At 44.6% G+C, this 16,029-nt stretch overlaps 1 protein-coding gene across 1 annotated transcript in view; it reads left to right on the top strand.

Moving 5' to 3' along the window:
- Nucleotides 1-16,029, top strand: part of LOC120922640 (lysophospholipid acyltransferase 5-like) — a gene marked incomplete at its 5' end in the record, with an annotated part of 49,773 nt that overhangs the window by 21,443 nt on the left and 12,301 nt on the right. The window contains 4 exons of the mRNA XM_040334729.1: nt 5,163-5,341; nt 7,783-7,891; nt 10,581-10,667; nt 11,625-11,791. Of these exons, the coding sequence (XP_040190663.1) occupies nt 5,163-5,341; nt 7,783-7,891; nt 10,581-10,667; nt 11,625-11,791 (542 nt within the window). The remainder of the gene's footprint in view (nt 1-5,162; nt 5,342-7,782; nt 7,892-10,580; nt 10,668-11,624; nt 11,792-16,029) is intronic.

Below are 16,029 nucleotides of genomic sequence, written 5' to 3' on the forward strand. Positions count from 1 at the left end.
GGAGAATATTTCTTTGAAAAACTTAATCCTCAAAACAGTTTTTTTGGTGGCTATTACGTCAGCAAGACGAATCAGTGAGCTCCAAGCTCTGGCCATCACTGAACCCTTCCTAAGAATTTTTCCAGACCGAGTGATCCTTCAGACGGATCCTTCGTTTCTTCCGAAAGTATCTTCAAAATTTCACCGGTCACAGGAAATAGTGTTACCCACTTTTGCTTTAAACCCTTCTAATGCTGGAGAAGAAGCGTTCCATACACTAGACGTGAAAAGGTGTCTTTTACAGTTTCTTTCAGTCACCAGAGATTTCAGAAAGTCAAATGCTCTCTTTGTAGCTTTCTCAGGTCCCCGCAAGGGGGAAAAAGCATCCAAAAGTACTTTAGCCAGATGGCTTAAACTTGCTATTTCAGAAGCCTATGAAGCCAAAGGAGTCGTGCCTCCCTCAGGTATTGTGGCACACTCAACAAGGTCAACTGCAGTCTCCTGGGCCGAAAGAGCCGGCGCTACACCTGAGCAGATCTGCGAAGCCGCCACTTGGAGCAACTACTCAACGTTCCTAAGGCACTACAGGTTGGATCTATTGTCTGCCGCAGACCAAGCCTTTGGCAGAAAGGTACTGCAGGCAGTAGTCCCACCCTAGGGTAAGTTACTTGTTTATCCTCTCCAAGGTTGTCCTGAAAGGCGACTGGAGAAAGACTTAGTTAGACTTACCGGTGACGGTATTTCTAAGAGCCTTTCAGGACAACCGCAGTTTCCCTCCCTAAATGTTAAAGTAATAAGTTATAAAATCTATCATGGTGTTGTGGTTTTCTGTGCTGTGTCTTCCAGAGAGTCGGACCACAATAACTGAGGCCATGGTGGAAGAGGAGGGCTTTTAAAGATTAGCATGTGTTTCCTAATGAAGAGGCGGAGCTGCGCTCTCTCCAAGGTTGTCCTGAAAGGCTCTTAGAAATACCGTCACCGGTAAGTCTAACTAAGTCTTTTTTTTTTTTATGGCACTTTTTGTTCACATGCAATAATCATTTTTTTTTTTTTTTTTTTTGCTAGAAAATTCCTTAGAACCCCCAAACATAAATAATATATCATTTTAAAGCAGAGGCCCTAAAAGTCAGAACTTGTGGCCACGGCTGTATTTAAAAAATAAAATAAAATTGGCATTTGAAAAACCGCTGCGCAAATATTATCGTGTGACATAGACAATTGCTATAATCGCCAATCCGTTTTTTCTAGGGCCTCTGCTTTAAAATGATAAAAAAATTATGTGGGCTGGATTCAGATAGCCTTTACGCCGGTGTATCTATTGATACGCCGGCGCTTCATAGCACTTACGCGGCGTATCTTCTTTCTGTATTCAGAAAGCTAGATACGCCAGAATTTCCCTGAGATCTGACCGGCGTAAGTGTCTTACACCGTCGTATCTTAGGCTGCATATTTACGCTGGCCGCTAGGTGGCGCTTCCGTATATATTTTCGCGAGGAGTATGCAAATTAGGTAGTTACGCCGATTCAAAAACGTAAGTCCGCCCGGCGCATTTTGTTACGTCGTTTATGTTAGGCTTTTTCCGGCGTAAAGTTACCCCTGCTCTATGAGGGGTATCCTATGTTAAGTATGGACGTCGTTCCCGCGTCGAGTTTTGAAAATTTTGCGTAAGTTGTTCGCAAATAGGGCTGTACGTAACTTACGTTCACGTCTAAAGCATTGATGATTTGCGGCGTAATTTCGAGCATGCGCACTGGGATTTTTTTCACGAACGGCGCATGCGCTGTTCGTAAAATACGTCGAATACGCGGGGTCACAGTGAATTTAGAGTGTGTGTATATATATATATATATATATATATATATATATATATATATATATATATTTTATATATATTTTTTTTATGTTTTGGGGGTTCTAAGAAATTTTCTAGCAAAAAATTAGTAATTATTACATGTGAACAAAAATTGCCATAAAATGCCTGCGGGGGAGGGGGAGGTGAAGTGAGTTTTTGTAGTCGGCGCTCCCCTTGATAAGAATGTTTACCTGCCGGGTTTGCGTTCGATCATCGCACACACGTTTGGCCAAAAGAATGTGAAAGTCCACAGTTCTCTTCTATTAATTAGAACTAGATGGAGGACAATAAATGGCGGTCAGGTGTTGGTCACGCCCCGTACTTTCTTCTGGTTGTACCGGCGGTGTGGTGTGATCGGGTCCAATGGTTAACCTGAGTAGTTAATGAAGTCTTCTTTTTTTGTTTTTCGGAGATAGTCTGTAGTGTTTGTCAGACCTTGTGAGTCTTTATCTGAGGTCACCTTTTTTTCGAAATTGATTATTCATTAAGAAAAAGATCAATGTGTGTGTGTGAGAGAGAGAGAGAGATATATATATATATATATATATATATATATATATATATATATATATATATATATATATATATATATATATAGTGCAGCGCTAATGAATATTGTGATCAATAGTTACTTTGCATCATTTGTGTCATTATATGTGTGTGTATATGTATGTATGTATATATGTATATGTATATGTATATGTATATATATATGTATATATGTATATGTATATGTATATATATATGTATATATATATGTATATATATATATATGTATATATATATATATATATATATATATATATATATATATATATATATATATATATATATATATATATATATATATATATATATATATATATATATATATATATATATATATATATATTTTTATATATATATATTTTTATATATATATATTTTTATATATATATATTTTTATATATATATATTTTTATATATATATATTTTATATATATATATATATATATATATATATATATAAATTAGTGCTGTCAGTTAAACGCGTTATTAACGGCGTTAACACAAACCCATTTTAACGCCGTCGATTTTTTTATCGCGCGATTAACAAGGTTCACCCTTTAAAACATTTTTTTTTTTTTTGTCAGCACGTACCTCTTAACGCTTTCACGCCGACGGGACGCATATATGCGTCCTCGGCGTTCGGGGGTTATACCGGGATGATGCCTGCAGCCGCAGGCATCATCCCAGTACCGTTGTTTAGAGCGGGCGATCGGCTATCCAAACATAACAACCGATGCGGCTAAAAGCCGCTCGGTTGTTATGCCGGAGGAGCGGGAGGGGACATCCCCCCCCCTCCCGCCGCCTTTCGCCGCTCTGACCGGGCCTCCCGTACCACCGGGAGACCCGATCCTCCATCCGCTGCGTTCTGTGTTCAGGCGGAGACTGACACTAAGCCGTAAGCGGCTTTGATTCAGTCTCCGCATTGAAACCACGGAAGCGGCGTCATGACGTCACTTCCGGGTTTCTCGGCTGCCAATGGCGCCGGATTTAAAAAAGTACACTGTATTCAGAATCGCCGTTTTCGGCGATCTGAATACTTTGAAGTGCAAAGGAGGGCTCGGAGGTCTTTTAGACCCCCGATCCCTCCATAAAGAGTACCTGTCACCACCTATTGCTGTCACAAGGGATGTTTACATTCCTTGTGACAGCAATAAAAGTGATCAAAATGTAAAAAAATAAAAAAACACAATTTAATATTATAAAAAAAATTAAAATAAATAAGAAAACAAAAAAAAAATGTTTTAAAGGGTGAACCTCCTTAATCGCGCGATTAATCGTGAGTTAACTATGACATTAATGCAATTAATCGCGATTAGAAATTTTAATCGCTTGACAGCACTAGTGTGTGTGTGTGTGTGTGTATATATGTATATATATAATATATGTATGTGTATATATATATATATAATATATAATTTACTGTATTTATCGGCGTATACCGCGCACTTTTTTGCCCTGAAAATCAGGGCAAAATCGTGGGTGCGCGATATACGCCGATACCCGCTTCCCGCGCTGTGTTTAAATCACGGGATATACCGAGCGCAGTACACTCAGGTATAGTCGGGCAGGCTCGGCTCCTCTCGCGGTTACATCCTCGCTTGGAAGGGGGGCAAAATATATTTTTTTTTTTTTGTGAGCTGGCGCTATCTGGTGGTGGCCGTTGGTATTACAAGTTAAACAGCAATTCTAATGTCATTTTTCACTGCCATCTTCTTCCCTCTAATTCGAACCCCCAAACATTATATATAGTTTTTATCCTAACACCCTAGAGCAGGGATATGCAATTAGTGGACCTCCAGCTGTTGCAAAACTACAAGTCCCATCATGCTTCTGACTCTGGGTGTCATGCTTGTGGCTGTCAGAGTATTGCTATGCCTCATGGGAATTGTAGTTCTGGAACAGCTGGAGGTCCGCTAATTGCATATGCCTGCCCTAGAGAATAAAATGGCGGTCGTTGCAATACTTTCTGTCACGCCGTATTTGCGCAAGCGGTCTTACAAGCGCACTTTTTTGGGGAAAAAATTACACTTTTTTTAATTAAAAAATAAGACAACAGTAAAGTTATCCCCATTTTTTTTATATTATGAAAGATAATGTTACGCCGAGTAAATTGATACCCAACATGTCACGCTTCAAAATTGCGTCCGCTCGTGGAACGGCGACAAACTTTTTTACCCTTTAAAATCTTCATAGGCGACGTTTAAAAAATTCTACAGGTTGCATGTTTTGAGTTACAGAGGAGTTCTAGGGCTAGAATTATTGCTCTCGCTCTAACGATCGCGGCGATACCTCACATGTGTGGTTTGAACACCGTTTACATATGCGGGCGCCGCTCACGTATGCGTTCGCTTCTGCGCGCGAGCTCGTCGGGACGGGTGGCGCATTTTCTGGCTCCTAACTTTTTTTTAGCTGGCTCCTAGATTTCAAGCACATTTGTCAACCCTGGTTATAGCATACCTTGGAGGGGAAGAGGAATGCAGGTGTGTGAATTGAGGACACGCCGAGTAAATAGATACCCAACATGTCGCACTTTAAAATGTTGAGCGCTCGCGGAATGTCGGCAAACTATTATACTTAAAAATCTCCATAGGCGATGCTTTAAAAATGGTTACCAGTTTAGAGTTATAGAGGAGGTCTTTTGGTAGAATTATCGCTCTCACTCGATCACCGCGATTCCTCTCCTGTGCTGTAGACTTCTCCGGAATCTTTACTGATGATGTATTCTGCACCCTCGCTTCTGGGTGTGCCCCCCTGACATGTATTTATTTCTTCTCTTTTGCAGACGTCGCTGACACCGGAGCAGCAGCGTTACGCGGTGCTGGGGGTCCCCACGCTGATGGAGGTCTGCGGCTTCTCCTATTATTATGGGGGGTTTTTGGTGGGCCCCCAGTTCCCTATGGTGAAGTACCTGAGCTTGGTGAAGGGAGAGCTGAGCGATGTGGAGGGGCAAATTCCTAACAGGTGTGTATGAAGAATTCCCATAGAGCCGGATAGTGCCCCATCATTGGTGTCAGTGGGAGGAATAGTGTCCCTTCATTGGTGTCAGTGGGAGGAATAGTGTCCCATCATTGGTGTCAGTGGGAGGAATAGTGTCCCTTCATTGGTGTCAGTGGGAGGAATAGTGTCCCTTCATTGGTGTCAGTGGGGGGAATAGTGTCCCATCATTGGTGTCAGTGGGAGGAATAGTGTCCCATCATTGGTGTCAGTGAGTGGAATAGTGTCCCATCATTGGTGTCAGTGGGAGGAATAGTGTCCCATCATTGGTGTCAGTGAGTGGAATAGTGTCCCATCATTGGTATCAGTGGGAGGAATAGTGTCCCATCATTGGTGTCAGTGGGAGGAATAGTGTCCCATCATTGGTGTCAGTGAGTGGAATAGTGTCCCATCATTGGTGTCAGTGAGTGGAATAGTGTCCCATCATTGGTATCAGTGGGAGGAATAGTGTCCCATCATTGGTGTCAGTGGGAGGAATAGTGTCCCATCATTGGTGTCAGTGAGTGGAATAGTGTCCCATCATTGGTGTCAGTGGGGGGAATAGTGTCCCATCATTGGTGTCAGTGAGTGGAATAGTGTCCCATCATTGGTATCAGTGGGAGGAATAGTGTCCCATCATTGGTGTCAGTGGGAGGAATAGTGTCCCATCATTGGTGTCAGTGGCAGGAATAGTACCCCATCATTGGTGTCAGTGGGAGGAATAGTGTCCCATCATTGGTGTAAGTGGGAGGAATAGTGTCCCATCATTGGTATCAGTGGGAGGAATAGTGTCCCATCATTGGTGTCAGTGGGAGGAATAGTGTCCCATCATTGGTGTCAGTGGGAGGAATAGTGTCCCATCATTGGTGTCAGTGGGAGGAATAGTGCCCCATCATTGGTGTCAGTGGGAGGAATAGTGTCCCGTCATTGGTGTCAGTGGGAGGAATAGTGTACCATCATTGGTATCAGTGGGAGGAATAGTGTCCCGTCATTGGTATCAGTGGGAGGAATAGTGCCCCATCATTGGTGTCAGTGGCAGGAATAGTACCCCATCATTGGTGTCAGTGGGAGGAATAGTGTCCCATCATTGGTGTAAGTGGGAGGAATAGTGTCCCATCATTGGTGTCAGTGGCAGGAATAGTACCCCATCATTGGTGTAAGTGGGAGGAATAGTGTCCCATCATTGGTGTCAGTGGCAGGAATAGTACCCCATCATTGGTATCAGTGGGAGGAATAGTGTCCCATCATTGGTGTCAGTGGGAGGAATAGTGTCCCATCATTGGTGTCAGTGGGAGGAATAGTGTCCCATCATTGGTGTCGGTGGGAGGAATAGTGTCCCATCATTGGTGTCAGTGGCAAGAATAGTGTCCCATCATTGGTGTCAGTGGGAGGAATAGTGTCCCATCATTGGTGTCAGTGGGAGGAATAGTGTCCCATCATTGGTGTCAGTGGGAGGAATAGTGTCCCATCATTGGTGTCAGTGGGAGGAATAGTGTCCCATCATTGGTGTCAGTGGGAGGAATAGTGACCCATCATTGGTGTCAGTGGCAAGAATAGTGTCCCATCATTGGTGTCAGTGGCAGGAATAGTACCCCATCATTGGTGTCAGTGGGAGGAATAGTGTCCCATCATTGGTGTAAGTGGGAGGAATAGTGTCCCATCATTGGTATCAGTGGGAGGAATAGTGTCCCATCATTGGTGTCAGTGGGAGGAATAGTGTCCCATCATTGGTGTCAGTGGGAGGAATAGTGTCCCATCATTGGTGTCAGTGGGAGGAATAGTGTCCCATCATTGGAGTCAGTGGGAGGAATAGTGTCTCATCATTGGTGTCAGTGGGAGGAATAGTGTCCCATCATTGGTGTCAGTGGGAGGAATAGTGTCCCATCATTAGTATCAGTGGGAGGAATAGTGTCTCATCATTGGTGTCAGTGGGGGGAATAGTGTCCCATCAGTGGTGTCAGTGGGAGGAATAGTGTCCCATCATTGGTGTCAGTGGGAGGAATAGTGTCCCATCATTAGTATCAGTGGGAGGAATAGTGTCTCATCATTGGTGTCAGTGGGGGGAATAGTGTCCCATCATTGGTGTCAGTGGGAGGAATAGTGTCCCATCAGTGGTGTCAGTGGGAGGAATAGTGTCCCATCATTGGTGTCAGTGGGAGGAATAGTAGTGTCCCATCAGTGGTGTCAGTGGGGGGAATAGTGTCCCATCATTGGTGTCAGTGGGAGGAATGGTGTCCCATCATTGGTGTCAGTGGGAGGAATAGTGTCCTATCATTGGTGTCAGTGGGAGGAATGGTGCCTCAAGGGCCAGATAAAGCAAGCAAAGGGCCACATATGGCCCCCGGGCCGCAGTTTGGAGATCTGTCAGAGTATACATTGCATGTTATCGCTGTGATGAATGACTCTCCCCCTCCCCCATCTCTTTGCAGCGTTGTGCCGGCCATGAAGCGCCTGTGCCTTGGACTCTTCTTCCTGACGGTGTACATGGTGCTCGGCCCCTACCTACCCGACAGCTACTTCCTGACAGAAGAGTATGCAGTGAGTCTATAACTGGGGGGTCACAGGGGGGGCCTTAGTGCCCCATTTAAGAAATGTCTGCATTGTTCTAATGACACCAATTCATTGTGAAGCCGATCTTCTTCTCGTTTTATGTTCCTGTAAAGTGATTGTAAACCTCGGACATGAAATCTGAACAAAGCACTTCCCTCTATAGTGTGTACTTGTCTCAGTCCAGAGCACCGAGTGTCATTTCTGTCTGTTGCCTCCTTCCTCTGCTATCTGCATGAGACTCCTCCTTCCTCTCTCCTCCCTCCCTCCCCCCCTCAGAAAGTATTAAGGGTCACAGGGGGCGGGATATGTCAGGAAGTAGGAGGGGTCACAGGGGGCGGGATATGTCAGGAAGTAGGAGGGGTCACATGGGCGGGATCAGTCAGGAAGTAGGAGGGGTCACAGAGTGGGAAATGTCGAGGAGGAGGGGTTATGGGGGGCGGGATATGTCGGGAAGTAGGAGGGGTCACTGAGTGGGAAATGTCAAAGAGGAGGCGTCATAGGGGGCGGGATATGTCGGGAAGTAGGAGGGGTCACGGAGTGGGATGTGTCAGGAAGTAGGAGGGGTTACAGGGAGCTGGATGTGTCAGGAAGTAGGAGGGGATACATGGAGCTGGATGTGTCAGGAAGTAGGAGGGGATACATGGAGCTGGATGTGTCAGGAAGTAGGAGGGGTCACAGGGGGGTGGGATGTGTCAGGATGTAGGAGAGTCACAAGGGACGGTATTGTCAAAGTAGGAGGGGTCACAGGGAGAGGGATGAGTCAGGAAGTAGGAGGGGTCACGGGGAGCGGAATATGTCAGGAAGTAGGAGGGGGTCACGGGAGCTGGATGTGTCAGGAAGTAGGAGGAGTCACACGGAGAGGGATGTCAGGACGTAGGAGGAGTCACACGGAGAGGGATGAGTCAGGAAGTAGGAGGGGTCACAGAGAGAGGGATGAGTCAGGAAGTAGGAGTGGTTACAGGGAGAGGATGAGTCAGGAAGTAGGAGGGGTCACAGGGGGCGGGATGTGTCAGGAAGTAGCAGGGGTCACAGGGAGAGGGATGAGTCAGGATGTAGGAGGGGTCACAGGGAGAGGGATGAGTCAGGATGTAGGAGGGGTCACAGGGAGAGGGATGAGTCGGGAAGTAGGAGGGGTCACAGGGAGTGGGATGAGTCAGGATGTAGGAGGGGTCACAGGGAGAGGGATGAGTCAGGAAGTAGGAGGGGTCACAGGGAGAGGGATGAGTCGGGAAGTAGGAGGGGTCACAAGGGATGGTACATGTCAGGATGTAGGAGGGGGTCACAGGGGGCGGGATTAGTCAGGAAGTAGGAGGGGTCACAGGGGGCGGGATGTCAGGAAGTAGGAGGGGTCACAGGGGGAGGGATGAGTCAGGAAGTAGGAGGGGTCACAGGGGGCGGGATGTGTCAGGAAGTAGGAGGGGTCACAGGGAGAGGGATGACTCAGGAAGTAGGAGTGGTTACAGGGAGAGGGATGAGTCAGGAAGTAGGAGGGGGTCACAGGGGGGCGGTATTGTCAAAGTAGGAGTGGTCACAGGGAGAGGGATGAGTCAGGAAGTAGGAGGGGTCACAGTGGGCGGGATGTGTCAGGAAGTAGGAGGGGTCACAGTGGGCGGGATGTGTCAGGAAGTAGGATGGGTCACAGTGGGCGGGATGTGTCAGGAGGTAGGAGGGGTCACAGGGAGTGGGATGAGTCAGGAAGTAGGATGGGTCACAGGGGGCGGGATGTGTCAGGAAGTAGGAGAGGTCACGGGGGCCGGATGTGTCAGGAAGTAGGAGGGGTCACAGGGGCCGGATGTGTCAGGAAGTAGGTGGGGTCACAGGGGGCGGGATGTGTCAGGAAGTAGGAGAGGTCACGGGGGTGGGATGTGTCAGGAAGTAGGAGGGGTCACAGGGGGCGGGATGTGTCAGGAAGTAGGAGGGGTCACAGTGGGCGGGATGTGTCAGGAGGTAGGAGGGGTCACAGGGAGTGGGATGAGTCAGGAAGTAGGAGGGGGTCGGGATGTGTCAGGAAGTAGGAGGGGTCACAGGGGGCGGGATGAGTCAGGAAGTAGGAGGGGTCACAGGGGGCGGGATGAGTCAGGAAGTAGGAGGGGTCACAGGGGGCGGGATGTGTCAGGAAGTAGGAGGGGTCACAGGGGGCGGGATGTGTCAGGAAGTAGGAGCGGTTACAGGGGGCGGGATGTGTCAGGAAGTAGGAGGGGTCACAGGGGGCGGGATGTGTCAAGAAGTAGGAGGGGTCACAGGGAGAGGGATGAGTCAGGAAGTGGGAGGGGTCACAGGGAGTGGGATGAGTCAGGAAGTAGGAGGGGTCACAGGGGGCGGGATGTGTCAGGAAGTAGGAGGGGTCACAGGGAGTGGGATCAGTCAGGAAGTAGGAGGGGTCACAGTGGGCGGGATGTGTCAGGAAGTAGGAGGGGTCACGGGGGGCGGGATGTGTCAGGAAGTAGGAGGGGTCACAGGGAATGGGATGAGTCAGGAAGTAGGAGTCACAGAGGGTGGGATGTGTCAGGAAGTAGGAGGGGTCACAGGGGGCGGGATGTGTCAGGAAGTAGGAGGGGTCACAGGGAGAGGAATATGGAACATGAAAGGTTTGAGGCACTGACGTGCGTCTCGGGGGCGTCTGACATGTTGCGGGTTTTGGGTTATTCTAATTCTCGGCTTTGCTCTGGTTTTGCAGAATCAGCCTCTCTGGTACCGCTGTGTCTACATGACGGTCTGGGGGAAGATCACGCTGTATAAATATGTGACTTGCTGGCTGGTGACGGTAAGTTCTCACCACTCTATTATACATATGGGGGAGGGGCCGGACATAAAATCTCCTCCCCCGTGAATGTTGCAGCGAGGGATACGCCCGCTTTTTCTTTAAAGCTGATCTCCGGGGGAAACCGCAAAATCCACCAATGAAATACTTCTAAGGGATTTGTATTTCTGCCCATCCAGTTCTGAGATTTACTCTGCTCCGCCTGGAAGTGAAGTCAGCCTGGTGACCTGACTTTGCCCTGTTAAAGTTGCCTCCCTGCCCCCCCCAGCCTGTGATTGGAAAGTGAAGGGATGGACAAGGTCATCTCTCTGCTCTGCACTTCTATCAGCATCCTCCTTGTCGGCATCTGTAAATGCAGGACACCTGATTGGCTTCCACACCTCCCCCCCCCCCCCCCAGCAATCTGGTAAAAACAATGGCTCAACCACCTTCTCTTTTTTTTTTTTTTTTTTTTTACTGCCCCTTCCCCAGCCGAATAAATAAAGCTGAGCTGCTGTTGTATTTCACCCAGACCAGAAGCAGAGACTATAAGGCAGGTATTCCTATGTTCTATAGTTTAATTGAGGCTGCCCATAGCTTCTGGAGTGTTTATCTAAATCCTCGGCATGTTTATTAACTTGACCCCCCTCCCCACCCCCGCCACCTGATCATAACGACTTCTGTTGAGTGGGGGTGGCCACTCCCTGGTTGAGTTTCGGCCCGTCCCTGCTGAATCGCTGACGCATTTCGACCGGTTTATGAGCAGCTTTAGCCTTCCTGAGCTGGCAGCAGAGACGGATCAGGTCCCCTGCCCCCTCCAGACCGGGGCTGTGTTGTGTGGCGGAGCTGTGTAAATCTCAGGACTGGATGGACAGAAATGCTGCTCCTTTTTGTGCATTTATCGGTTTGCCTGGAAGTTCAGCTTCTATTGTATCGTGTTCTGTGTATACCTGACCCCCCTCCTCCTCCCCTCCCCCATAGGAAGGTGTCTGCATTCTGTCCGGCTTGGGCTACAATGAGAAGGACGACCGAGGCGAGCCGCGGTGGGACGCCTGTGCCAATATGAAGGTGTGGCAGTTCGAGACCACGCCCCTTTTCACAGGAACCATCGCAAGCTTCAACATCAACACCAATGACTGGGTGGCGAGGTGAGACGGCGGGGGGGGGGGGGGGGGTGTTGTTGGGTCGTGTTTTTTATCCCTTTGCAATGTACTGCGGCCCGCGCTGGCAAAGTGACGCGCCGGTACGCCACTGCCTGTTCCCGGGTGCGCGCAGGCGACGCCCGCTGTGATTGCGGGAGCCTGTCGGCAAGTCCCAGCCAATGATTCACGGCTGGGAAACCTGCTGATCGGATGCGTCCAATCACAGCCCAAAGCTCTGTACAGAGGGAACGATCGCTCTGTTTCTTATCCCTGCAAAGGGAGAAGAAACAAAGATCTTTAGTAAAAAATCTACACATGGTTAGGCACACATTTCGTCCCTGGATGTTAACCCCTTGCCAGCCAATGTCATTAGTACAGTGACAGTGCGTAGTATTAGTGTGTTAGTGTCACTGGAGATGTCATTAACAGTCATTCCCCCCCCCCCCCCCCCCAGTGTCTGTCAGTGTCCGATTGCTCACCGCAGTCACATTATAAGTCACTGATCACCGCCATTATTGTGTGTATGTGTGTGTGTATATATATATATATATATATATATTTGTTTTTTTGTTTGTGTGAAAGTTAATCGATTGGTTTGTGTGAAACTTATAATATCTTTTAATATGGAATGATTACATTTTTATAATATATATATATATATATATATATATATATATATATATATATATATATATATATATATATATATATATACATATACACACACACACACACAATAATGGCGGTGATCAGTGATGTATATGTGTGTGTGTGTGTGTAGATATGTATGTGTGTGTGTGTGGATATAGATATGTATATATATATATATATATATATATATATATATATATATATATATGTGTGTGTGTGTATATGTATATGTGTGTGTGTATATAGATATGTATAGATATGTGTGTGTGTGTGTGTAGATATAGATATGTGTGTGTGTGTGTGTGTAGATATAGATATGTATATGTGTGTGTGTGTGTGTATATAGATGTGTGTGTGTGTGTGTGTAGATATAGATATGTGTGTGTGTAGATATGTATGTGTGTGTGTGTGTGTAGATATGTGTGTGTGTGTGTGTGTAGATATGTATATGTGTGTGTGTGTGTAGATATGTATATATGTATGTGTGTATGTGTAGATATAGATATGTGTGTGTGTGTGTGTGTGTAGATATAGATATGTATATGTGTGTGTGTGTAGATATGTATATGTGTGTGTGTGTGTGTGTGTGTGTAGATATGTATATATGTGTGTGTGTAGATATAGATATGTATATATGTATGTGTGTATGTGTAGATATAGATATGTGTGTGTGTGTGTGTGTGTGTGTGTGTACATATAGATATGTATATGTGTGTGTGTAGATATGTATATGTGTGTGTGTGTGTGTGTGTGTGTAGATATGTATATGTGTGTGTGTGTGTGTGTGTGTGTAGATATGTATATGTGTGTGTGTGTGTGTGTGTGTGTAGATATGTATATGTGTGTGTGTGTGTAGATATGTATGTATGTGTGTGTGTGTGTGTGTGTGTGTGTGTGTGTGGATATGTATATGTGTGTGTGTGTGTGTGGATATGTATATATGTGTGTGTGTGTGTGTGTGTGTAGATATAGATATGTATATGTGTGTGTGTGTGTAGATGTAGATATGTATATGTGTGTGTGTGTAGATGTAGATATAGATGTGTGTGTGTGTGTGTGTGTGTGTGTAGATATGTATATATGTATGTGTAGATATAGATATGTATATATGTGTGTGTGTGTGTAGATGTAGATATGTATATGTGTGTGTGTGTAGATGTAGATATAGATGTGTGTGTGTGTGTGTGTGTGTGTGTAGATATGTATATATGTATGTGTAGATATAGATATGTATATATGTGTGTGTGTGTGTGTGTGTGTAGATATGTATATATGTATGTGTAGATATAGATATGTATATGTGTGTGTGTGTGTGTGTGTGTGTGTGTGTAGATATAGATGTGTGTGTGTGTATGTATGTATGTATGTATGTATGTGGGAGGGAACTACAGCAATGGAAGAAAGAGATCAAATAGGAATAAGATGCGAAGTATGTAAGGGAATGTTTATATCAACCTGATTTTAATAAGGAGATAAATGTGAAATGTGTGTTTGTATATGAGAGAGGAAAAAATCAATAAATAGATTTAGAAAAAAAAATTATATATATATCTCCATAGACAGAAATAATTTCTCTCATGCATGTAAAAAACACACAATTGTCGGTTAACCACTTGCCTACCGGACCATTAATTAAAAAAAAAAAATATATATATATATTTACATCTATCAATAAAAAAACTGTTTTGGGGGTTCCAAGTGATTTTTCTATAAATTAAATTTTTTTTTTTTTTTTTTATAATAATAAAAAATTGTGCAATCGTCAGTTAACTACTATCCTACCGGGCCAATTGTGACACTTCTCTCTTACATGAAAAGAATTAAGTAAAAAAATAATAATAAAAAAAAATCTTAATTTTATTTATAGAAAATCACTTGGAACCCCAAAACATATTATTTATATCTATCAATAATAATAAAAAAAAAAAACACTGGATTTTTTATTTATTATCAACAAAAATATATAAAATAATCATAATATATTTATTTTTCATGTATGACTGAAGTGTCACAATTGGTCCGGTAGGCAAGTGTTTAACTGACGATTGCGTGATTTTTATTATTATAAAAAAAACAAAAAACTTTTTTACATATGTGAGAGACATTATTTCTGTAGATGGATATAAATAATATATGTTTGGGGGTTCCACATAATTTTCTATATAAAAAAAAAAGTGGGACCCGCAAAAAGTGGGACCCCCAAACATATATTATTTATATCTATCTACAGAAATAATTTCTCTCGTACATGTAAAAGAATCACGCAATTACCAGTTAACCACTTGCCTACCGGACCAATTGTGACACTTCTCTTATACATGGGGGAAAATAAATTATAATAAAAAAATATATATTTTTTTATATAAATAATATGTTTGGGGGTTCCAAGTGATTTTTCTATAAATACACAGATTTTTACTTTTTTTCATATATGAGAGAAGTGTCACAATTGGCCCGGTAGGCAAGTGGTTAACTGACAATTGCGCGATATTTTATATATATATATATATAAAATATCGTGCAATTGTCGGTTAACCACTTGCCTACCAAAATATCGCGCAATTGTCAGTTAACCGCTTGCCTACCGGGCCAATTGTGACAAATATCGCGCAATTGTCATTTTATACAACATGTATGAGAGAAGTTATTTCTGTAAGGGGTTAAAGTTAAGGGTTAATTATTTATTGCATTTCTTTTTTTATTTGTGTATTTAATTTACATTTTATTCATTTATTATTATTATTATTATTCATATAATAACCCTTTTAACCCCGACTCCTAACCCAAAACCTAAACTGAACTTGAACCCCTTACACTAACGAAAAAACATTATAACAAATTAATAATAAAGCTAATGGAAAAGCTGAAATACCTGGCAACAAATGATGATAGTTTTCTCAATTGGCTAATAAAAAAATAAAACCGCCAAAGCCCAAAAACGCTGCATACAAACGCGCAAGTCGCGCCCAAAAAAATGCCTGTTTTATTCTCTCTGGGGTCCTTGCAAAGAACCGCCCACTTCAAGAAGGGGGCGGGGCTATGTAGGCATTTTTAAGCGACCTGCATTCAGACCGCCTTACGTAACACTAACCTATTACATTTGAGCCTCCATGATTGAAGGAACTGAAAGCCAATGAATGAAATGGGCGGGGCCAGGGACCGTTGGGCCCAGGAAGGAAAGGGCTAGATGATGCTGGAGCATGTCCAGCATCGAAATGAGGCGGGGCTCTGTCTGTCTTGCTACAGTTTGCACTCATAGTCCCCCCCCCCCCCCCCCCCCCTGGTGGTTGTGCTCTGGACATCCTTCTGTGGCTCTTCCTGTTGTTGGGTGACAACGCTCCGCCCCGGTTTTCCATCTATGCCCCTGCGTTGTCACGTGTGCTTTCGGGGGCCACTATAAGGGGCTGTACCAACACACATTAGGAAGGCGTGGTCCATCGTGTCACCGCTCTGAGAAACGATAAGCACCCAGGAAGTGGCTGCAAAGAGTCTGCGGGGGATCAGCAGCACTGAGATGTAAAATAAAAACATGGCCGATGTTTCTGCGTAATAAATTTCATCCGGTTGGGGATTTTAGATCTACTTTTTGAATT

Source organism: Rana temporaria, unplaced genomic scaffold (genome assembly GCF_905171775.1).
Source record: "Rana temporaria unplaced genomic scaffold, aRanTem1.1, whole genome shotgun sequence".
In the NCBI taxonomy this organism is placed as follows: domain Eukaryota; kingdom Metazoa; phylum Chordata; class Amphibia; order Anura; family Ranidae; genus Rana; species Rana temporaria.